The sequence below is a fragment of the Macrosteles quadrilineatus genome, unplaced genomic scaffold (genome assembly GCF_028750875.1).
Source record: "Macrosteles quadrilineatus isolate MER2022 unplaced genomic scaffold, UCM_ALF_1.0 Scaffold_1__1_contigs__length_201487025, whole genome shotgun sequence".
Lineage (NCBI taxonomy): Eukaryota > Metazoa > Arthropoda > Insecta > Hemiptera > Cicadellidae > Macrosteles > Macrosteles quadrilineatus.
The window spans coordinates 20,946,826-20,970,993 of record NW_026542594.1 but is presented as its reverse complement, the minus strand read 5'-3'; the positions used below and the strand labels follow the sequence as shown (position 1 = coordinate 20,970,993).

Below are 24,168 nucleotides of genomic sequence, written 5' to 3'. Positions count from 1 at the left end.
TATATATAGATATGTTTCAGATTTTACAATAGGTTGAGAAATCTACTAGCAATATCCAAAGGCAACAATATCACTAACTCGTGTACATTTTTATAGCCGTCTTATTTTGATAACAAACACTGGTTTAGCCTTTATCTTATAAGTTTTTATGTTCCAGAATTAAAAACTAATTCTCCTAGAGCCCAGAAATTAAAGAGTAGGCCTATTATTATTTTTATGAAATCTAAAAAAACTTTTAAACCTTAATAAAGGTGATAAAATTCTTAACAGATATTATTTTAAAATATTGTGTTAGAACATATGACAAGTTTATTTAGAATCGAGGACAAATTTTCATGCAAACAAGCTAGGTTTTAATGCCAATTTTGTGCCTGAAGGATACTAATATTGGCTAGTTACATTTACATCTTAAAGTTCCTTATTGAAATTTTACAATAACTATGACTAGAGGACCCGTGCTGCTCCGCAGCATTGAAATTTATTTCAGAAAATCTTAAGATAATTTATTAAACTGAATATTAGTGTTAACATTTTACTCAAATTAATAATTTATGTTATAAATAAAATTTGTTTATTTACACCATTACATTAAATAACAAATAAAATACAAATATTAAATCATCTGCCTTTACAACACTTCTCTCCATACAATATTCAATGTGCGTCGTCCTTTTGGTTTTATTTCCACTTTAACTTTTTCGAATGATTTTCCTCTCGATAAGGCGACATACAGCTGACCATGGCTAAAAACTGGTTCAGGCAAGTAGACTCCAACCCGATCAATTGTTTGCCCCTGCGCTTTATTAATAGTAATGCAAAATGCTACCTTAATTGGAAATTGTCTTCGCTTGAAAGAAAATGGCACAGTTGTATCTGAAGGCGAAAGATCAATGCGCCAAAGATCAATGGGAGTACACGTTGCCCGATGTTCTTCCCCATTATTATTTCCAAATCTAAAATATTTGTACCTATGCATTTTCTTTACAATAAGCCTTGTGCCATTTAAAAGACCTGTTGTATAATTTAAATTTCTTAACAGCATGACAACTGTGCCTTCTTTCAAGACTAATTCATGACATGGCAAACCAGTCATTTCAAGGCTGTTCAGGAAATCGATTGGGAACTGTAAAACCTCACTTTCATCCTCTGTTATAAGTGTATTCACACTGGTATATGTTTTTATTTTGCCTCGAATGAGATCTAGAACTCTTCTGTTTACTTCATCACAGTGCTCATTTTTCGGTGCTAATTTTGAATAATAAGATGAAACACTATCGACTGGAAGTGTTTTGCCATATATTTGAGTAACAATGTCTAATTCAGAGATTATTAAGGAAGGCAAGTTAACAGTACCATCATCATTGGTTGGGAATTCTCCGTTACCAATTTTAAGCAAAAAATTTGCAAAAACACATTGGTCAGTGTTTGCTCTCATATTTTTGGTCGATTTGAAAACTTTGAATAGAGGCCAAAGATTTGAAAATGTAACTGAGTTTTGTACAGTAGCAGCTCTGGAAGTATGTGGCACAACTGGCAACACTTGTCGGAAATCTCCACCTAATATTACAATCTTTCCACCAAATGGCACATCATTGTCCATTATATCTTGTAATAAATGGTTGACACACATAAGTGCGTACTTATTGGCCATTGGTGCCTCATCCCAAATTATTTATCTCGCAGAACGAATGATCTGATTTACACTGAAATGTCTAGTTAAATATATAACATTTATTCTTGATTTAAATAGAATTAGTTTAACAAGTACAGTACTTAGGTTTGCTGCATCAGGGAGGGTAAAACTGTTTTTTTTTTTGTAAAATGTGAATAGTTAGTAAGAAATAAAAACATTTTCCAAATTTGATCAAAATATGTTCACAAACGACTACAACAGTTTACTTATTCTCCATAAGAATAACATAGGAATTTTAAATTTACAATTTTTTGGAATTTTCTCCGTAACCATTAGGCGCATAATAACGCTTCAATATACTAAATTATTTGTTTTTTTTAAGCTCTACAAAATAGTTTGGAAAGAAATTGCTAAATTTTAAGTTTTTTTTGGTCAAAAATGGGAAAAACCTATTTTTACCCCATAAAACCCCCCGTAAACCCCCATTCCCATGGTCCGATCATGCTGGATCGCGAACTCGGTCGAATAAACGTACGTTTACACGTTTGTACCAAATTTCATCAAAATCGGATCATTTTTGCTCGAGTTATCGTGCTGACGGACACATATATATATAAAAGATATGAATTTGAACGGATGGTGTTTTTGGCCTCTAGGGACCTCAAAACGAAAAGAAAAAAAAAATCAGTCCCGCGTCCAGGTCTTACCATGAGTACTACGGTAATAGCTTATTCCCTATATGGGAAATTCGCTAAAACAAACAATTAAACTTATGGGGAATAATACTGAAGGACCGAGTGAATTTAGGGTAAAAAAAAACTTAATTTGATAAAAAACGTAAAGAGAAAAATGAGTAAGACTTATTAGAAAGAATTGAATTGTTGTAATGAAAAATACTAAAGTACATATGATTGATGTAAACAAATGTTGTTAAACATTTGTAAACAGCTGACATCTAGAGGAATATAAAATTATTGTTTATTCCTTTACAAAGAGTAACTTTTCCTTAACATATCAAATTTATGTTTTAGCGAATTTCCCATATAGGGAATAAGCTATTACCGTAGGTCTCATGGTAAGACCTAGACCCGGGACCGATTTTCTTTTTCGTTTTGAGGTCCCCAGAGGCCAAAAACACCATCCGTTCAAATTCATATATATATATATATATATATTTATATATATATATATATATTTATATATGTGTCCGTTAGCGCGATAACTCGAGCAAAATTGATCCGATTTTGATGAAATTTGGTACAAACGTGTAAACCTACATTTATTCGAACGAGTTCGCGAACCAGCATAATCGGACCATGGGATCAGGGGTTTATGGGGGGTTTTATGGGGTAAAAATGGGTTTTTCTCATTTTTGACCCTAAAAACTTCAAATTTCTAAATTTCTCTCTAGACCAATTTGAAGAGCTTAAAAAAACAAATAATTTGGTATATTGAAGTGTTTTTGAATGTTCGTTGACTACGGAGAAAATTTAAAATTCCCATGTTATTCTTATGGAGAATAAATAAACTGTTCTAGTTTGCTTGTTTATGGATATATTTTAATCAAATTTGGCAATTTGGTTTATTTCATACTAAGCTATCAATATTTCAATTGAAAAAAACACATCTCAACATCTTCCCTGTAGCAGCAAATCTAACTACTCACTAAAATTAATGTTATTTAAATAGGAAATAAATCTGAAAATTTATAGGGAATATTTTAGTAGAAATCAAGCCGGGTAAAATAGGCCTACAGTATTTTGAACATAACTGATACGAACGATCTATATCTCAAATGAAAGCTTTTATTTCTAGGAGTATTTTAAGAACAAAAAAAACATATAAACAAACTAAAATAAAATGGGGTTATTGATCACACTGGTCTTCGGTAAATCCCAAAATAATTACATTTTTTATTGTTTGGAATTCAGCAGCGCGCTTCAGGTACGTCCGATCTTAATAATCAAGGGCTCAAATGAAAGCTGGTATTTCACTGAAGGTTCTTAGACCAAAACATATAGGATTACATAATTATAACTGAGGAAATATATCTTCAATTGAAGTAACAATTTATGTTTTTTGGTCAAGTAATACTGTAGATAAATGAATGCTGATGCTTGATGGCAAATTTACGCGTGCATACCTTTAATTTAAGACCAAAATTATGAAAATCGGTCGGGTAGAAGAGCCGAACAGACTCGGAAAAGAAAAACCAAATTTATCTCCCATAAGAAATGTACAGGAAGCAAATTACGTTTGTGCATAACTCGAGTAATACGTCAGATAAATGAATGCCGATGCTTGATGGCAAATCTACGCGTGCATACCTTTAATTTAAGACCAAAATCATGAAACTCGGTGGGTAGAAGAGGCGGACGGACTCGGAAAAGAAAAACCTATATTTTTTAATATATAGATTACTCAGTTTAAATTATAGTTGTGCATCAATCATAGTATTTTATTGTGTAAAATGTAGGGAAGGACGAGATTGGATTTTTAGTTCGAGACGAGACGAGACAAGATTTTTTATTTTTCATGAAATTTCGAGACGAGATCGAGACGGGATTTCCCTTCTCAAACACAACGGGAAATGCACGTTCAAAATTTTTACCTGATTTTGTAACATTGTTAGATGACTGTTTAAATACAAAAATAATGATTATAGGCAAGAATATTTACAATCTTTTATTAAAAAACATCAGCATAACATTTTTTTATTAATCACGCCTAACTTATTAAAAATGCCTACAATTAGGAAACATAGTGATATCAGTTAGGATAGAGTTCAACTTATCCTAAAATAAAATAAATCATAAAATAAAAGCAATATTAATTTTTATAAAATAGTTACTTGTTTTGACTTTTTATAGTAATAAAACATTCCTCACACTACTTACACTTAACAAAACTTCTCAAATGTTATTAAAGTAATATTATTAAAATAATTAAAGTAATATTTACATTTAAAGAATTAATTAAATAAGAACGCCTTCGCAAAGGAAACGCAACTACAACACGCTCCTGTATTGCGGGTATTGCATTGACTTTCTGCAGGCGTTTTTAATTTTTTTTTTTTAATTCTCGTCTTGATAAAAATCTCGGCCAAAAAGAAATCTCGTCTCGTGTAACGAGATTTAAAATTTCCCGAAAATTTCCCGAAATTTCGAGACTTGACCATCCCTAGTAAAATGTCTTAAGTTTCAATTGGGTAGCTGAGTGGTTATAGTGCTCGCCTAGTAATCAAAAGGTCGCCGGTTCGATCCTGAGAAAAGTTAGTAGCTTTTTGATGGTTCGAAACTGGACCCAGCTGTTCCTGATCATTGGGCTTTAAATAAATGATCCTGACTAATGAAACCACTGATCTTAGTCAGTAACAAAGCTACACAGGTCATCACACACCATTCTACACTCATCCTTCACTCATATTTGGGTTAAAATACGCACCTAGGTGGCGTCCCCATCTCAATAATTGATTGATTGATTGGATTACAACTTTGAGGATATCTTATATATTTAAAAAATTTTGGTTTTTCTTTTCCGAGTTTGTTTGGCTCTTCTACCCGACCGATTTTCATGATTGAGGTCTCAAATTGAAGGTATGCATATGCAAGCACAGATTTGCCATCAAGCATCGGCATCTAAATAATATACAGCCTATATTTATCTATAATCCCACTCGGGTTATACGCAAACAAAATTTGCTCCCCATGTAGTTCTTATGGGAGTTAAATTTAGTTTCTATTTTCCGAGTTCATTTGGATCTTCTACCCAGCTGATTTTCATTACTGAGGTCTCAAATTGAAGGTATGCACGCACAGATTTGCCATTAACCATTGGCATATATGTATCTATAATCTTACTCGGCTTATACGTTTGAACGAAATTTGCTCCCCATGTCTTTCTAATAGGAGTTAAATTTGGTTCTTCTTTGCCGAGTTCGTTTGGCTCAAAGATTTCACATCAATCATCAGCATATATTTACCTACTGGATTACTCGACCAAAAAACATAATTTGATTCATTTTCAAATTCTTACTTCAATATAAGATGTATTCACCAGTTATAAATAATCCTATATATTTTGATCCAAGAACCTTTAGTGAAATACCGGCTTTCATTTAAGCTATTAGTTATTCAAATCGGATGAGTTTCAAGTAAACGCAAGGTGAACAACCAACATAATAATTATTTTTCATAAGGGTTTTCTACGATTAAAAATCAATAGCTCCAGTATTGTTCATGTTTTTTATATTTTTTAGACTCAAAATAATCAATAAATTATAGGCTTTAATTTGAGCTATTGATCGATTGAATCAGTCAAGCTCAAGACACTGTAATACTCAATCAAAAATCATAAATTTGATTATTTCTCAGACATTATATTTATTTTAACACTGCTGAGCAGCATGGGTCATCTAGTTATTTTGTTAATTATGTTGGGTCACTTGATACTACAATAATAGGAAAAGATGTTGTGCTAAGATTACGAGAACAAACTATGAGAGTAACGACAATTAACCTGATTTAAGCCTACACACTACACAGTAATTTTAGCTTGAGTTACTATGTACCTGATTTCCATTTCTACTAGTTCAACCATTTCTGCGTCTGCTGCATCAACCTAGAAACAATATGATATAAATTCTAAATATGTAGCAAGAATAGTTTAAAAATGCATTCACTGGTGTGATGTAAATAAATATACTCTACAACTGACTTTAGCTCACATAGATCAAATGAACATAGGCAATAATAATTAATAAATAGTCTTTAAATGAAGAAATATATTCCAATATGCCTTTTAAGACAAAACATAAAGGAGTATTTTTTGTAAAGGGATATAATTCAGCAACGCAGGACTGGTATTTTGTGCTAATCAAATCAAATCTTATAATGTCAAATAATTTATTTTAAAATATGCACAACTCAGCCTGTTCTCTCTTAGTCTAGTTGAACTAATACAAAATATCAAGGTCATGTTGTGTAACCTTCTTTGGGTATTTATAACTGCCCAAGTCTATTGAATCTACTTTTCTCAGGTAAGCTAGCTCTAGCTGAACATATTATATTCCTTCTCAATAGAATTATCAATTGGCCATATTTTTTTTCTTAATTTGAACAAAGACATTTGTTATAGTACAGTATTTTTTTTTTTATTAATCAAACCCCCAAAAAAGGTGATCATTTAAATGTACAACTTTCATACTGACACAGTATGACAAAACAATTTTTTATTGTTTTCTTCATTAGTGGTAATATTTTACTAAATATACAAAAGTGAATTTCTTGTTGCAGCAAGCCTTAGTAGGCTTCTAGAATTTTTTATGTTATTCGCTTAGGGAATAAATAGTTATCTACTCAATAATTTGTATCCAAGTTCAAGTCCCCAGATTTCTAGATGGTAGTGGTTGATTTGTGTAGGTCTACCTTGTTGATGAAAACAACGATGTGGTCAATGCCGATCTGTTTAGCCAACAGTAGATGCTCCCTGGTCTGAGGCATGGCGCCATCTGTGGCCGCTACAACCAGGATTGCGCCGTCCATTTGGTTGGTGCCTGTGATCATGTTCTGGAAACATCCAGCTTTCTTACTGATTATGATCTGCTGTTCTTAGGAGCCCAATGAATAATTTTACCTTTTTCTACTTATAGGAATCAATTTGAGTATAAAGCTATTGAGTTTTTGATACTGGAATAGACATCCCATCTATATGGACCAGATGTAGCCAATTTTTCGTTAAAAAAAATAACATAGTTGCGCTACAGTCTATAACTCCATTATCTTTCTTGGTTTTTGCTACTGAGGTAGTTGAGGCGACATAAAAGAATTATGCTATGGTTTACAATAAGTCGTCTTATCAGTTTGACTTGGTTTAAAAGTTATCGTATTAGATATAGGCTAAATCAGCATTTCAAATCAGCACTCTTTTTCACTAGTTATATTTAACTAGGCCCTTTTTGATTCAAAAAATGGCGCAACTTTGACATAAGAATTAAATGTGTAGTTCTGTCGATAGTTAAAGGTTTAACTACTGACTTTCACACATTCCTAAATAATTAAGCGAATAGGCCTATTGTTATAAGGTGTTATAAAAGTTATCTACCTTGATATAGTCAGCATGTCCGGGACAGTCGGTATGGCCATAATGTCTGTTTTCTGTCTGGTACTCAATGTGGGCTGCGTTTATTGTGATTCCTCTCTTCTGTTCTTCAGGGGCATTGTCTATCTGAGAGTAGGACTTGGCCTTTGCTAGCTTCTTGTCAGCCAATACTGTTGAAAAACAGTGAAAAAACTGAACATTATAAATAAGATAGCATAGAAAGTGGGAAAACCAAAATAGAAAAATGTTGTACTTCCATGCTTGATGGAAACATAGCTACAATATAGACCTGTAAAATAAATGTGACATTCTCTCTCTCAAGTGAGGTCCGGGATAGCGCAGTGCTTGCTGGGTACCTGTTCCAGGGGTCAAAATAACAGAAAGCAAAGGAATGGCTCAGATTCGTGGCACACAAATTTATTGATTTTCAAACAGCCTCTGTCATCACAGCCATGAAGGAGAGGTTGTTGGAATAGAACTAGAAGGATGTCTCAATTAGTGCTAAACTTAGAAACTAACAGGATCTATGATTATGTTAAAATAACTCTAGCAGGTTTGGGTTGAGTGCTAAGATTTCTCTAGCAGGAACGGGTCAAGTACTAAGATTTCTGTAGCAGGAACGGGTCGAGTGCTAAGGCTTCTCTATCAGGAACGGGTCGTGTGCTAAGATTTCTCTAGCAGGAACGGGTTGAGTGGTAAGATTTCTCTAGCAGGATCGGGTAGAATACTAACCAGCCAAAAGCTTTGTCTCGTAGGAGAACCGGCGATGAACTGAACTGTGCTCTAGTGTGGGGCTTGTATTTATACGCGGCCAGAAGGCCTGAAATGGTCAGTTTGGATTCGGACTTTGGAGCGTAAAGACAATAATATAAAAAATTAAATTATAATAAAAAAATATAAAAATAAAATAATACACAATAAAAAACATAAGGTATACAATGAAATTGTGAGCGAACGGGAGGCCGTAGTAAGCTGGGAGAGGTCTCATTTTAATGGTCTGGGCATGACATTTTGGGGAAAATTATTCATTTCTCTTAATTATGCACAAAAAGGTTGTTACAGAATAATATACACATTTAAATAACATAGAACAAAACAACCTGCGCAGAAACGAAAAGATCACGTGGTTCGCGCCGGTAGGTGTGGCGTACCATTCAAACCTGCGCGGCTCGAAACGGCCCAGGGTTCTTTTGTTTCTGGTATTACTATAGTAGTAATTACTGGAGTAGGCAAAGGGAACATATTTGTCATGCCAAAAATAAAACTATTATCTACAGATCCTAATATGCTGTTTAAGTTTACAAAGATTACATTTTCACAATGTTTGAATCACAAACTCAAAATCATAAAAAATTCAAACTCAGACTCACATTTAAATTGGCAAACTTACATTAAAAATTTATCAAAAAGACTTAATTCAGCTGTATTTGCGTTGCAAGTAATTAGAGATACAACACATTTTGACACACAAATTGCAGTATATTTTGCTTATTTCGCTTCAATTATGAATTACGGACTTATTTTATGGGGATCGTATAGTGAAAGCAAAAAAGTGTTTATTCTTCAAAAAAGGGCGATTAGACATAGGGTATAGCCAAGGTTCCTCCAGATACACATTGCCAAGAATATTTCAGTCAATTCAAAATTCTCACTTTATACAGCTCTTGTATTTATTATATTTCTTTGACAGTCAAGAGTAACTTGGATACACTTATGGAGAGTCAGCCCTCTCACAACCATGATAAAAGATACAAAAAATTAATAAAACCCAGTGCAACATAGACTAAAATTATTTAATTTAATCCCACAATATATGGGACCCAAAATTTATAATATGCTGCCTTCAACGATAAAAGAAATTGATTGCATATTGAAATTTTAAAAAACACTTAAGATATGGCTTCTAGAGAAGGCATTTTTTCACTGGAAGATTTCCTAACAAATGCATAATTATTTTTAAGTATTCAATATTATGATTGTTTTTACAATAGTTTTTAGTTTGATGACAAATCACCTGTCAATCATTGATGTAACGTGATGATGATAAATAAATAAATGAATGATATTTTCCTAGTCCTATAGTGATTAGGCCTACTTCATTTTTTAATGATCATCTGGAGGAACTATATTCTTCTACATACCAAGAGTGTCGTGTTGTTAGCGCCTACCTCCACCTGCCTACATTTAATTGATGATAAGAAATTTGTTAAACTACAGGAGAGAGTCAAAAATCCGAACCAATTGGGACCGTAGGTAGTTCAGATTACCGATTTGTTCGGATTTTCAAACATAGCCTAGAAATGCCTAATAGACACATAATTAGGCCTACAGTATTAAAAATACAGTTCTAGGTTACAGTTAATGAAATGAAAATAATGATTTTTGTACCTAGGTATTTTCCTTATATAACTGTAATTTGTCTCTTGAAAAAAACATGTAGAGCTTAAACTGTTGTCTCTGTGCCAATTCAATATTTTAAAACTCTCAGGAGCGGTTCGGATTTTTGACGTTTCGGATTTTTGACGTTCGGATTTTCGACTCTCTACTGTACTGAACAACGTGGATTCTAAAAATTACTCCTCAAACATCTTTAATAATGGTATAAATAATTAGAGACTTATTGGATGATGAAATTAGTGAAAGTGACAGTGAAATTTATGCAGAAGACACGCCTGCAGATGTTTCACTCACTGACTTTTCTACTGGAAAAGGGGAGCTGTATGTTTGAGATTTAGAAGAGCCAGAGACTCCTGATGTGGTAATACAGTACCTAAATAAGAACCGACAATGATGAGACAGGTAGGCCTAGAAGCATACCTTTACCTTCACCTAACCTTGAATCTAAATGGACTGGGTATGAGTCTACCACCAGAAATCACATTGAAAATGTTGAAAACAAGTTTAGTGTGAGGGATAGACCAAAGGACCTTCCTGACATGTGTAGAAGAACCACTAAATTTGAAACTGAGCCGAGTTCAGCAATACAGTTTTAGTAAAAGAAAAAAGTTTCCTATAAATTACTTCTACCTTTGTTTCGTCCAATCTGTTTGGATTAACATTACTAGACATACTAATGATCATGCCAAAAGCAGAGAAGAGAGCTTCTAGGTTGATGCGGCTCGAAGCGAGAGAGCTTCTCGCCTGAATAAATGGATGAAAATCACTGTTGACTCGAGAGTATATTGCTCTGGTCCGAAACATGGGAGTTTCTAGGTAAGTATACACCCAATTTAAGCCAAATTGAAGAGCATTTCCAATTACAGTCCAACTCAAGCTTGTACATTTACTTACTAGTAGCTTTAAATAGTCTCACCTTTAGTAATAGCAGCTGTGAGCGTAGTCTTCCCGTGGTCAACATGGCCTATGGTTCCAACATTACAATGAGGCTTGGATCGGTCAAACACTTTCTTCTCTGCATATCGTCGAACAGCTGATATTGTCACAGAGTTAGGTTTGCAAATGTACCTGCTGTTCAATCTGACACTACATTTCTGTAAAAAAAAACATATCTGTAGCCTATGAGAAGTGTTTTCACTTCTAGCAGAAAGTTAACTTAGCATCCTATATGTATGTAATTTATTGATCAAGATTTTATTTCTTATCTAAAACCACATGATTATTTAGTTTATTTAACTTTACCTGTATGCTTTTACATTAAGTAACCTGGATTTTTAAACAAAAAATATAGATGACTAGCAGAGTACCCGTCCTTCGTACGGGGTTAGCATATAAGTATAAAATGCTTATTACAGTTATGGGAGAGGACACGGTTTAAGAAAATTTGGTATTTTAATTTATAAGGTAACCTTTAGTGTAGCACACATCTACCATAGCCCTAATGTTCTACCACTGCATCTAAACCATAGAAAAAAGTAAAGTTCTCATTGTGGACCACAACTTTTTAGCCTGACAGACGTCGTCCTAATGTGGTTGTAAGTCAAATGCTCGTTCATTTTCAAGATGAGCTCTTTCGCATCGATCAATCACGTCCTGGTTGAAGTTCGTTTGCTACGCTTACTCACCTTTAGGTTGGAGCTCGTTCGCTGTGCTCACTTGCCTTCAGGTTTAGCTCGTTCGCTACGCTAACTTGCCTCCAGGTTGAAGTTTGTTCGCTACACTCACTCACCTTTTGGTTGCAAATTAGCTGGTTTCATAAATAAAAAGAAAATGATAGTGCTGCACCCTGTTGGTAAACCTATTAGGCCTAACTTTTTAATATTATTGAACATAACAGAATCAAATTGTTTAGTTGAACCAGCTGTTAAGATTCTTTAATTCCATTTAAATATACTCATAAGGTTAACATGGGGAACTACAGAGCCACTGGGGGGGAGCCCGAAAGGATTTTTGAGATAAGAATATGCCTAAATGTTAATCGGGAATGTGAGCTATCATCATGCCAAATTTCAGCCCAATCCGTCCAGTAGTTTATGCGTGATTGAGCAACACACAAACTTTCAGGTTAAAATACTAGTAACATAATTAAAATTATAAATACCGTAAATTTAAAATTAGGGAATAGGCCTACTGTACTTATAACAGGGATATAACATTATTTCAGATTTACACTTTTGACTTTACACTTACCGGTAGCTATATTTTGAGTAGATTTAGAGTTTACTTCATGCAATAGCCTAATCTGATTTTTTTAAATCTTCACATTTAATTATTTGTTGAGTGAAGCTCACTTTCCCTCACTTTGTAACTTCTTTGTAAGGGCATCAGAATGTAATCGCTTGACGGTACTTTCCTGTTAAGGGGAACATTCATTATTATCGATGATTTCTTTTCGATATATCGATCTTTTTGTTTTCGTTTACAATCGATGTTTTGTAATGTTGGATTAAGAAATGAAACTATTCTAAACTAACCTAACATAACTAACCAAACTTGCTGTAGGCTAAGTTACCGTTTCAAAATCCCGTTTAATAACAGAAAAGGCATATGGGAAATAGGCTACCAAACGGCATTTTGAAATGTTACAGCAAGTTTGGTTAGTTAGGTTAGTTTAGAACAGTTTCATTTCAATATAATTTTGTATTGTTTGTTGATACTGATAACTGAACAATTTATTCATCGTAGTTGTCAGCTGATAAGTTTCAATTTTGTTATATCAATACATCGAATAAACGATAAAATATCGATATATCGAAAAGAAATCATCGATAATAATGAATGTTCCCTTTAACAGGAAAGTACCCGCTTGACCAATTGATATAAAATTTGGCCAACAGCTAAAGAATACTGAGCACAATGTTTTGGTAAAAAAATATTTGCAAATTTCCTTCTGGATTTTATTTTACGGGTCACCCAATTTCGCTTGTTATTTTAATGTAAGTTGTAAGAAAAATTATATTGGGTTTATGACATATGGGTTTATCTCGTTTCATTTAAATAAGATAAACATATGTTAATTGTTTGTAACTGTTTAGTATTTAGAAGGAAAAAGGAACTATTAACTTTATATTAATTCAAAAGAAGAATATTTATTTTATTTTAAATACAAATGGTAATGCCAAACGCCAAAGCCACAGAACCCAAGTCCGTTTTATCTTCAGACAACAATCTTATCGCTCTATTCATGTCATTGTCCTTATCGCTTGTCGGTCGCTTCAGACAGGTATCCTGGTCATTCTCTCTCTGTCCACGGCCCTATTAATATGGTCTAGTACCGGCCACCTCTTTTAATCTCATTTCCATTTACATTATTTCATCAAGTTGTTTCAGTTTTCATTTTTATTGCAATTAATATTGCCCAATCTTATTCTGAAGTTATTTTTGTTGTTTTAGTGACAAGTAGTATTTTTATTTGCGTTTTATTAACCCACGAATCATGCACCATCAAGTAATCAAAGTGTCCTGTGCGGTGTCGCGACTTCCGTGTAATTAAAGTGGCCACGAACAATAAAAGACTTAGCGTTACGTGCGAACATCAAACCTTCAAGCAGAAAGAAGAGCGAAAATCGTCTCATCCAACATCCAACTACCAAGGGTTCGTCACAGCGCCGACACTAATTTGAAGTTCAAATACGCCATCTTTCCCACTTCCCCCTACGTCTGCACTGGAGTTTGTAAAGGTACATGTTTTCAAGTTTCTTATTATTTTCCGCAATGTAATTTGCGGTGGTCCTTCGTAATTTACCTATGAATAATCACTTTTAATATTCAATTTTTAAATAAATACACTCATACGTAACATTTGGTCATTTCGAGCCATATCATTTTCCAGTTTTATGGAAATATATCCATTGCTCATTTCCGCCATTTTGAATCTCTCTTTCTCTTTCTGACTGACATTCTGTCATTCTGTCCAGTCAGTGACGTCAGTCCGTCAGTGTTCAGTTAGTTCATGTCCATGTCATGTTTTAAATCGGCGATACCACTCTTTACCACTGTTTGCACTCTTTACCACTGTTACCACTGTCGGCGATACCACTGTTTTAAATCATGTATACCACTCGGCGCATGCGCGCACATAACCTGTTCCAGCTCAGCCAATCATATTGTCACAACAATATTCCCAGTGTGCATTACATGCAATATTAGTTCTCTAACTCTCCGCGTCTTGCATAGGCGCTGCTTTGCAGCTGTTTCGGCAAACTCCAATATTTTCTGCAACGATCAGCTGATCGTTAACTGTCATTATCTTGTTTGTTTACATTTTCATTTTGCCGACCAAACTTCAACTTTAAAGTGGCAGTGGTTAGTTTGGCATTATTTTTACTTTATGTAGTGGACTAATAAAGTGAAATGTATTTTAGTTAATGGGTTGAGAATATTTTCAACTTAAAGTGTTACAAAATAAAATTGAATAATCTATACAAGAAGAAAATGGACTTTCTGCTGATTGATTTGAATAATGAAATACTGTCATGTTTTGTACTGTGGCTGTAAGTAGGCCTATTTACTGAAATATAACTAATTATTCCAAGTTTAAATAGTTAGGCCTACAGTACTACACTTGGACAACTTTATTATATTTTTATCATCATAGCCTATGCTTTATTATTTTATAAAGACAAACCAAGCTGGTTATTTACTGGTTCATGAACCTAACCTTCAGTGCTCACTAAGATATAGCAATTTATTAATATTTACTCTCAATTTTTGGAAATAGGCCTAAATTAAGGTTAAAACAGAAGATTGCTAGGCAACCATGGCTACCTCCCTTGCTGTTGTAAATGCAAGAAAGGATAATGCCTTCACTCAAATTCAGATGATATATGATTTGTCCAAGAAAGTGTCTGATAAGGATATTCAGCAAAGGTTTTTGATTCGGGCTAGGTCTGTAAATAAACTCCGAGATGATTTCTCTGAGGCTTTAGATGCCTGCCATGAACTTGAATTAGCAAAAGATCCTAACTTCCAACCCAACTATGCTCCTCTAAATAGTGTTGATGAATTAATTGACTACATTAATGCCAATGTTGCCAACCTTGAAAGTAAACTTCAATCCTCAAAAAATAAGAGTGATAAGACTCCGACTCCACAACCTTCGGTTGTACGCTTACCCAAGCTTGAACTTAAACATTTCAGTGGTGAACCTCTGGAGTGGGTGTCCTTTATAAATTTGTTTGATTCTAGCATTCATAAAAACTCATCTTTGTCTGATGTGGTGAAATTTCAGTATTTATTAGGCATTGTTTCTGGGGAACCCTTGAATTTAATTAAATCCCTGCCTATTTCTGATGCAAACTACACAGTAGCCTATGATTTGTTGAAAGAGCGGTATCATTCGCCTAGACGATTAGTTACTCTGCACTTAAATCAGATTCTTGACTTACCCTCAGTAAATCACACCTCAAAACAAATGAGAAAATTTGTAAATTTATATAATGAAAATATTCAAGCACTCAAAGGCTTAAATAGTGAAATTGCTACAAAAAATTATCACCTTTTGTCTGCCATGCTTTTGAGAAAACTGGATAGTGATTTAAGGAAACGATTTGAGATTTTTCGTGCAATTAATAACCCCACTGACAGTGATGGTGATAACCCTGCCTTACCTAATGTGACTGAGTTAATTCAGTTTCTCACTAAAGAATGTAATCAAATTGAAGAAGCAAACCTCCACAGCAGTCATAATGTGAAAACAACATCTGATAATTCATATATTAACTCAAGATTCAACAAATCATCGGTAGGTAATAAGGTGTCTATGCTGACTTATCATTCTGGTGATCAAAGCAAATCCTACCCTAAGTACACTAAATGTTTTGTATGCAACAAAATTGATCATAAGGTTTATACATGCTCGGTCTTTAAAGATAAGGATCCTAAGGCCCGTTACCAGATTGTAAAGGAGAATAAGCGGTGCACATCGTGTTTAGGGAATCATCTACTGAGTGACTGTAAATCTAAGTCGAGCTGTTACACATGCCATCAGAATCATCATACTTTATTACATTTTTATGGTAAACCTCGTCAATCATCTAACCAGGCTACGCCTCAGACTTCAACTCGTGATTCTTCCTCAGCTCATCAAGAAAATTCATCATCTCAACTCTCATCAGCCCTGACTAGTCAAGAAAGATGTTCCACAACACATCATCCCTCAACAGTGTTGTTGGGCACTTTACTTGTGAAGCTGGTATCGCCCACCGGAGTTAGCCATGTATTTCGAGCTCTCGCTGACTCTGGTAGTCAATCATGTTTTCTCACAGAACATGCTGCTCAACTTTTATGTGTCTCACGCACAAAAAGTGCGCCTAGTGTAGTAGGCCTCTCTCAAATACCTACTCGATGTAAAGGTGCCACTTCTCTCAAGGTAGAGACATTGAATGGAAAAACTATCTCTACTGAATCAAACTTTTTAATTCTTGATAAAATATGTGTTGATTTACCCCGCATGCCAATATCCTCTGGTGTCATTGAGATGGTAAATTCTTACGTTTTGGCTGATCCCATGTTCCATTTACCTGGTGGGATTGATGTTCTTTTAGGTGGATCACTTTTCCCTCTCATGCTCACTCAAGCAGTTCACAACCTCGGGTCTAACCTACCAAGTTTAATAGGCTCACACTTTGGATTTTTGGTAATGGGTGACGCACCCTGTGCAATCAAGCTTGATGATGACACTAGCTCTCACATGTCAACCATGCTTTTGGCAGTCAATGACATTGAACTGCACAATTCTATCCAGCGGTTTTGGCACCAGGAAGAGCCACCAGTCGCATCGAAGCAATCAGATGAAGATAAAATGTGTGAAGAACACTTCCTCTCCACTCACTCTCGGGACCAATCTGGCAGATATTGCGTCCGACTACCGTTCAAGACTGAACACCCTGCTCTAGGAAATTCTGTCTTTGCTGCCGAGAAAAGACTACACTCACTTCAGAAAAAGTTTAAGGCTCAACCTCAATTCAAATCTCTATATTTCGACTTCATGTCTGATTATTCGTCTTCGGGACATATGGAACTTGCTCATAATGTTGACTTATCCGCCCCGCATTACTATTTACCTCATCATGGGGTGTTGAAGGAATCATCCAGTACCACTAAACTACGTACTGTGTTCGATGCTAGTGCAAAAACCTCCAATGGTACATCTCTCAATGATATTTTGCTTACAGGAAGAAAAATGCAAACCAACATTTGTGACTTGTTGCTCATGTTTAGAACTCATAGTGTAGTTTTTTTATGTGATATAAGGCAGATGTACAGACAGATTAAAGTCCATTCTGAGGACCAGAAGTTTCACTATATCCTATGGCATACTCGTCCAGATCAACCACCCTCTACCTTCAGACTTACCACAGTAACCTATGGAGTCAATTGCTCACCGTACCTCGCAATCAGGACTTTGCACCAACTTGCCAATGATGAAGGCGACTCGTTCCCTGAAGCGGCAGAGATTCTTCGAACACAAACCTTCGTTGACGATGTGATTTCTGGTGGAGATTCCGAAGAAGAAGCTTTAAGACTCCAGAGACAACTCATCGCCCTATTAGCACGTGGAGGCTTTGAGCTAAGGAAATGGACTTCCAACTCCAGTCGACTTCTTCTAGATCTTCCAGATGGTCATCGAGAGACTCCGGTGTTCCTTCAAGATAGTTCACAGCCTCATCACACCATTTTAGGCATTCACTGGTCTCCAGTTACTGACTGTTTTACATACAATTTTAATTTTTCCGCAAGCGCAACTACAAAGCGTCAGGTGCTCAGTGTGATTGCACAAATATATGACCCCTGTGGTTTCCTCTCCCCAATTGTGATGTGGGCAAAACGTTTTATGCAGCTCTTGTGGACCAAAGGATTGGATTGGGATCAAACACTTCCCGCTGCCCTACTCGAAATGTGGCAAAGTTTCACTTCATCTACAGACAGCCTGCGAGAGATTTCAATTCCTCGAGCTTTTCAAGTGTCACGAGCATGCACTACTGCCTTACATGGCTTCTCAGATGCCTCCGAGAATGGTTATGCTGCAGTTGTTTACTTGCGCTGTGAACTCAGTGATGGGACTGTCACAATCAGGCAGATTATGTCAAAAACTCGGGTTGCTCCCTTGAAAAAACTTACTATTCCACGCTTGGAACTATGCGCCGCCCATCTTCTTGCCCAGATAGTAGCCTATGTGGTTTCTATTTACAAGATAAAATTAAAGATTTCATCCATCATTCTCTGGTGTGACTCTACTATCACCCTAACTTGGCTGCAGACACCACCTCATCGATTGAAGACCTTTGTTGGGAACAGGGTTGCGCAGGTGCAAGAATTAGTACCTAATCATTGCTGGCGACACATATCCAGTGAATATAACCCCGCTGACTGCGCGTCACGAGGTATCCTCCCATCAGAATTGTCTAACCACGAACTTTGGTGGTCTGGTCCCCCATGGCTTCAATATTCGAGTGAATCTTGGCCATCCTCAAACTTTACTCCTCTAGATATTACAAAAACAGGAGAAAATAAACCTCAGTCACCTACCACTCTTATATCTACAATAAAACCCACTCAAGAATGGGAACTCCTCACTAGATTCTCTCACTTCAGCAAACTTACACGAGTGATGGGTTACATTTTACGATTCATCTATAACCTCCGGCACTCAAAAAGGTGCTCAGGCCCTCTCACCTCATCTGAGTTAACTCAAAGTCGACTGACAATCTTCAAGAAGGTTCAAGAAACGGTTTTTGGAGATGACATCGCAGCGTTGAAGAACAACTCATCTAAAACCAATTCATCACTTCGACGTCTCCATCCTTTCATTGATAAATCAGGTTTACTTCGTGTTGGTGGACGATTGAATGCATCTCAACTTTCAGAAGACGTTAAGCATCCTGTAATTCTACCTAAGAAACATCATGTGATTGACATTCTTATTGATTTCTATCACCAGAAATATTTGCATTCAGGGCCTCCATTAACTCAATCCCTTCTCGTTTAGAGCGTTTGGATTCTTTCTGCCCGCAGCGCAATACGCTCTCGAATTTTTAAGTGTGTCATCTGCTTTCGACACAAACCACATAATAAAATTCCACTGATGGGTGATCTCCCAAAATCCCGAGTGACACCTTCTCGTCCATTTCTCAACACGGGGCTGGACTACGGTGGTCCTTTCAACATCAAGGTTCATAACCTCCGTTCAATACGTTTGACAAAAGCGTACATTTGTATCTTCGTCTGCCTTGTAACAAAGGCTGTTCACATTGAAGTAGCTACTGACCTATCAACTGATGCCTTCATTGCTGCACTAACTCGTTTTGTGTCAAGACGTGGCCTCTGCAAGAACATATATTCGGACTGCGGGACAAACTTCGTTGGTGCTAATAACGCCTTTCAAGCTCTCTTCAAGTCAGCTGAACGAACATCTTTTCTTGAATTTTCCTCAAACCAAGACATTACCTTCCATTTCAACCCCCCAGCTGCTCCTCACCAAGGTGGTCTCTGGGAAGGAGCCGTTAAGAGTGCCAAGCATCACCTCCGCCGTGTCATCGGCGAACATGTCCTAACCCTCTCAGAGTTCATGACCCTGACTACTCAAGTGGAGGCGATACTTAATTCGAGACCTCTCACACCAATGTCAAACGACCCTTCAGATGTCACTGCGCTCACTCCAGGACATTTCTTGGTCGGAGCTCCACTTGTCTCTGTTCCTGATGAAAATCTGGAAGATGTTCCTGATAATCGCCTGAAACACTGGCATTTGGTCAAGGCCCTAAATCAACGCATCTGGAAGAGATGGCAACTGGAGTACATTCACACCCTCCATCAGCGGGTTAAATGGACTGAACAAGATTCCAATCTTCGCATTGGTGACCTCGCCTTAGTACATCAGCCTACTCCTCCTCTTTCTTGGCCGTTAGCTCGGATTGTGGGTGTCTCCCCTGGAAAGGATGAGGTTGTACGGGTCGTCCACTTGAAAACTCAACAAGGACTCTTGACTCGACCAGCTCACAAGGTTTTTCCTTTGCCTGCTTATCAAGAGTAACTTCAAGAACTTTAATTTGTAAATAGTATTTTTTCTCAACCACTTTGGAAAGAAGATTTATTTTATTGGAATATTATTTTTGTGTTGATTTGTTGAATCCTGGAGGATTCAAGGCCCCCTGTATGTTTAGTATTTAGAAGGAAAAAGGAACTATTAACTTTATATTAATTCAAAAGAAGAATATTTATTTTATTTTAAATACAAATGGTAATGCCAAACGCCAAAGCCACAGAACCCAAGTCCGTTTTATCTTCAGACAACAATCTTATCGCTCTATTCATGTCATTGTCCTTATCGCTTGTCGGTCGCTTCAGACAGGTATCCTGGTCATTCTCTCTCTGTCCACGGCCCTATTAATATGGTCTAGTACCGGCCACCTCTTTTAATCTCATTTCCATTTACATTATTTCATCAAGTTGTTTCAGTTTTCATTTTTATTGCAATTAATATTGCCCAATCTTATTCTGAAGTTATTTTTGTTGTTTTAGTGACAAGTAGTATTTTTATTTGCGTTTTATTAACCCACGAATCATGCACCATCAAGTAATCAAAGTGTCCTGTGCGGTGTCGCGACTTCCGTGTAATTAAAGTGGCCACGAACAATAAAAGACTTAGCGTTACGTGCGAACATCAAGCCTTCAAGCAGAAAGAAGAGCGAAAATCGTCTCATCCAACATCCAACTACCAAGGGTTCGTCACAGCGCCGACACTAATTTGAAGTTCAAATACGCCATCTTTCCCACTTCCCCCTACGTCTGCACTGGAGTTTGTAAAGGTACATGTTTTCAAGTTTCTTATTATTTTCCTCAATGTAATTTGCGGTGGTCCTTCGTAATTTACCTATGAATAATCACTTTTAATATTCAATTTTTAAATAAATACACTCATACGTAACAGTAACTGTTTTGTTTACATTTCAATGTTTACTTTCATTCTAGTTGGAATGTAACAGTTTATCAATGGAAGTAACAGTTTTGCTATATTTGTTTTGAGCATGCCTCAAAGGCCACGTCGTAATATTGTCGTCGCACCAATAATGCAAATATTGTAAGAGAGTGGCGTCGTGAACAAGAAGAACCAGATGAAGCAGTGGCGGAAGAAGCTGATAATGATAGGCAGTGAGCTAATCAATTCCAGCATGAATTAGATGCACTAACATTATACACTTGCACTAACTGTCATCGCCAACAACTAACAGCTTCAAACCAATCACCGATTTGTTCGCGTTGTCGTTCAAATGCAACTAAATTCACGGCGTTAAATAATATGGATGTGTCAAGTGTCCCGAACGAATTAACTGGCCTGACGATTGTAGAACAAATGTTGATTGCACGAGTACATCCCGCTATGCGCATTTACAAAGTACAAGCAAATGGTCAGGATGGCCAGTTTCACTACAAAGGTAACATCATTAATGTTGAGCAAGATATTAATGAAATAGCATCTGTCTTACCTACACTGCCCGAAAGCTTAAAAGTCATCATTGTCCAACGTCAAGGCGTCTTTGGCCATATCGATTTCAAAGTTCGACGTGAAAAACTACAGCAAGCACTTATTTGGCTGAAGGCAAATAACCCATTCTATTTTGACATAACCATTAGTGATGAAGCGCTACACCAACTACCAGTCAATGATTTTGTTCACATGAGAGTACCGTGTGTACGTGAAAACCAAGAAAGTCCTGATGAAATCGAAGAAGACCAAGTTGAAGAAACATCGGTGCCTATGCTTGCGCAGTCTCGTCAAAGGGATCACGTTCAGAGACTAATGTGGCCGACCGGAACACTGTTGAAAGGGAACATATTGTAGGTTGTTAGCTGCTTTAGCAATTGACAATCTTTAAATAATGCTTCGCTCATTTATTTGTCTAAAGTATAACGAAGGACCACCCTAGTTTATTTTTTATTTCATTATTTCTATCGACTCCCAACTACTATATATACCGTAATTCATTCACAATTTAATATCTTAAGAAGTGGCCACAGCCTCTATTTTAGACAATTAATAGGTAAGCTACTTACATGTATTGAATATGCTTCCTTGCTGAACAGTATTTGTTTCAGAGCACGTTGTGCAACTAAAATCATAGGAAATAACATTTAATTAACGTTATTATTTTAAAGAAATAAGGATTCTTGATGTAAAGCCATGTTCACACTATACAACTTGTTTTATAGGTCATTATCAAATTGAGAACAAATAAATGTCTTGTGGACATATAAAGTAGTAAAAATAAAAAAAAAATATTTAAAACTAAAGACAAAGATTATATCTACATACGTAGTATAAAAATAAAATGTTTAAACAAATTATTTTTGAAAAAAAATAACCTTTAGTACCTTAAATGTCCCCCTCGCTAACTGTCCTACACTGGCTAGCCTAAAGTTTATATGTAGTTATTGTGGTTTGAAAAAAATATAATTAAATAATAATCTTCTGTGGTGTTATATAAATACTGTTTCATTTCCATTACCCATTGCAAACTATTTTTAAATTTTGATATTTCCGAGACATATAACATTTTTACTTAGTCCTATGAAAACCATCTAGGTTACAAGCGATTTTGAATTTGCCGCTATTTCCATTGTAAGTTTCGCACGATCGCCGCCAAGAGCAGTAGTGAGTGCAGGAAGAGTTATCTTTGTCAGAAAACGTGTTAATAACGAATTGTTCTTGTTAATAAAACAAATTTAGTGACAATTAGGGTAAGTATTGAGTGCGTATGTTAATTTAGTGTCTTTTCGCTAACTGCTGTTATTATTAATTGTTGTCTTTTTAAAAATGTGTGTGTTTGTGATGGAAAAGCAAATTGTACATAGAACCTAACCTCAAAGGTCCGATTACTTTCACGTGTATGCGGAGGGAATAGAGAGCAATATACCAGTAAAATGTCTCTTCGCTTATGGTCCCTCCGCTTACGTTAGCGGAAAGACAGTCTCACCCACTAACGTAAGCGAGGAAGACTGTCTCACACGCTAACGTCAGCGAGGAAGACTGTCTTGTCCGCTAACGTAAGCGAGGAAGACTGTCTCAACCGCTAACGTAAGTGATGGAGACTGTCTCACCCGCTAACATAAGCGAGGTTGACTGTATATAGCTACGCTTACGTTAGCGAGGTCGACACTTCTCTTTTACATATGCACACATTGTATAATATGGTATATAAAATATGCAATTTTCATCATTGACACATTACATACAATTAGGTATTTTCAAGCATCATGGTTTAATCTATGAAAACAGTTAGTTGATGACAACTGAATCTCGTACAGAAAAACTCATAATTATTATTTTCAAATATGGTCGGGAATAAAAATGTGACTATATTAATTGCACACTTTTTTCAAACCTGTTTTTGATTTCAATTACATATCTACGATTTATTTCAGACTAAAGATTAAAATGGCGAAAAAGAAGGAAAAAAATAAAACTAGTACTGAAAGTCGGAAAAAAACTAAAAGTGAAGCGGCTAAATATCAAAGGCATTTGGAGCTAAGTGCGGCAAGGCAACGCAAATGCAAAGCCAACATGAGCCAAGAGCGACTTGAAGCTAAAAGAAAAAGAGACAGAGAACGGTACTATAGACTGAAGGAAGAAAAAAAAATTAAACATGTCTCAGACATGGACGAAAAAGAAAAACAACGGGCGAGAAAATTGTGGAAAAAAAAGAAGGCTGCGTATAGGAAGAAAAAGAAGGATGAGAAAGAACTCATACAAAATACTCCCCCGAACAGTGACAATGAAGATGCAGGCCTGGCCGAAAACATAACACAAGAAAGTAACATTTCCAGACAACAACAAGTTGGAAGGCGAAAGGTTCATCGGGATAAAAGCAAAGTATACAGAGAATTGAAAAAAGCTAATCAAGAAAAAGATAAACTTCAAAAAGAAGTTGCTAAATTAAGAAAAAGGCTAAGCCGAATAAAAGAAAAAAACACCATCCGTTCAAATTCATATATATGATACGATTTTGATGAAATTTGGTACAAACGTGTAAACCTACGTT

The 24,168-nt window shown here is 35.9% G+C and overlaps 1 protein-coding gene across 1 annotated transcript in view; it reads right to left on the bottom strand.

Moving 5' to 3' along the window:
* LOC129004877 (elongation factor Tu, mitochondrial-like) overlaps positions 1 to 24,168 on the bottom strand; it is a 90,006-nt gene that overhangs the window by 52,629 nt on the left and 13,209 nt on the right. The window contains exons 2-6 of the mRNA XM_054433574.1: positions 22,184 to 22,239; positions 11,046 to 11,223; positions 7,736 to 7,902; positions 7,060 to 7,200; positions 6,204 to 6,253 (exon numbers count right to left, since the gene is read on the bottom strand). Coding sequence (XP_054289549.1) covers positions 6,204 to 6,253; positions 7,060 to 7,200; positions 7,736 to 7,902; positions 11,046 to 11,223; positions 22,184 to 22,239 — 592 coding nt within the window. The remainder of the gene's footprint in view (positions 1 to 6,203; positions 6,254 to 7,059; positions 7,201 to 7,735; positions 7,903 to 11,045; positions 11,224 to 22,183; positions 22,240 to 24,168) is intronic.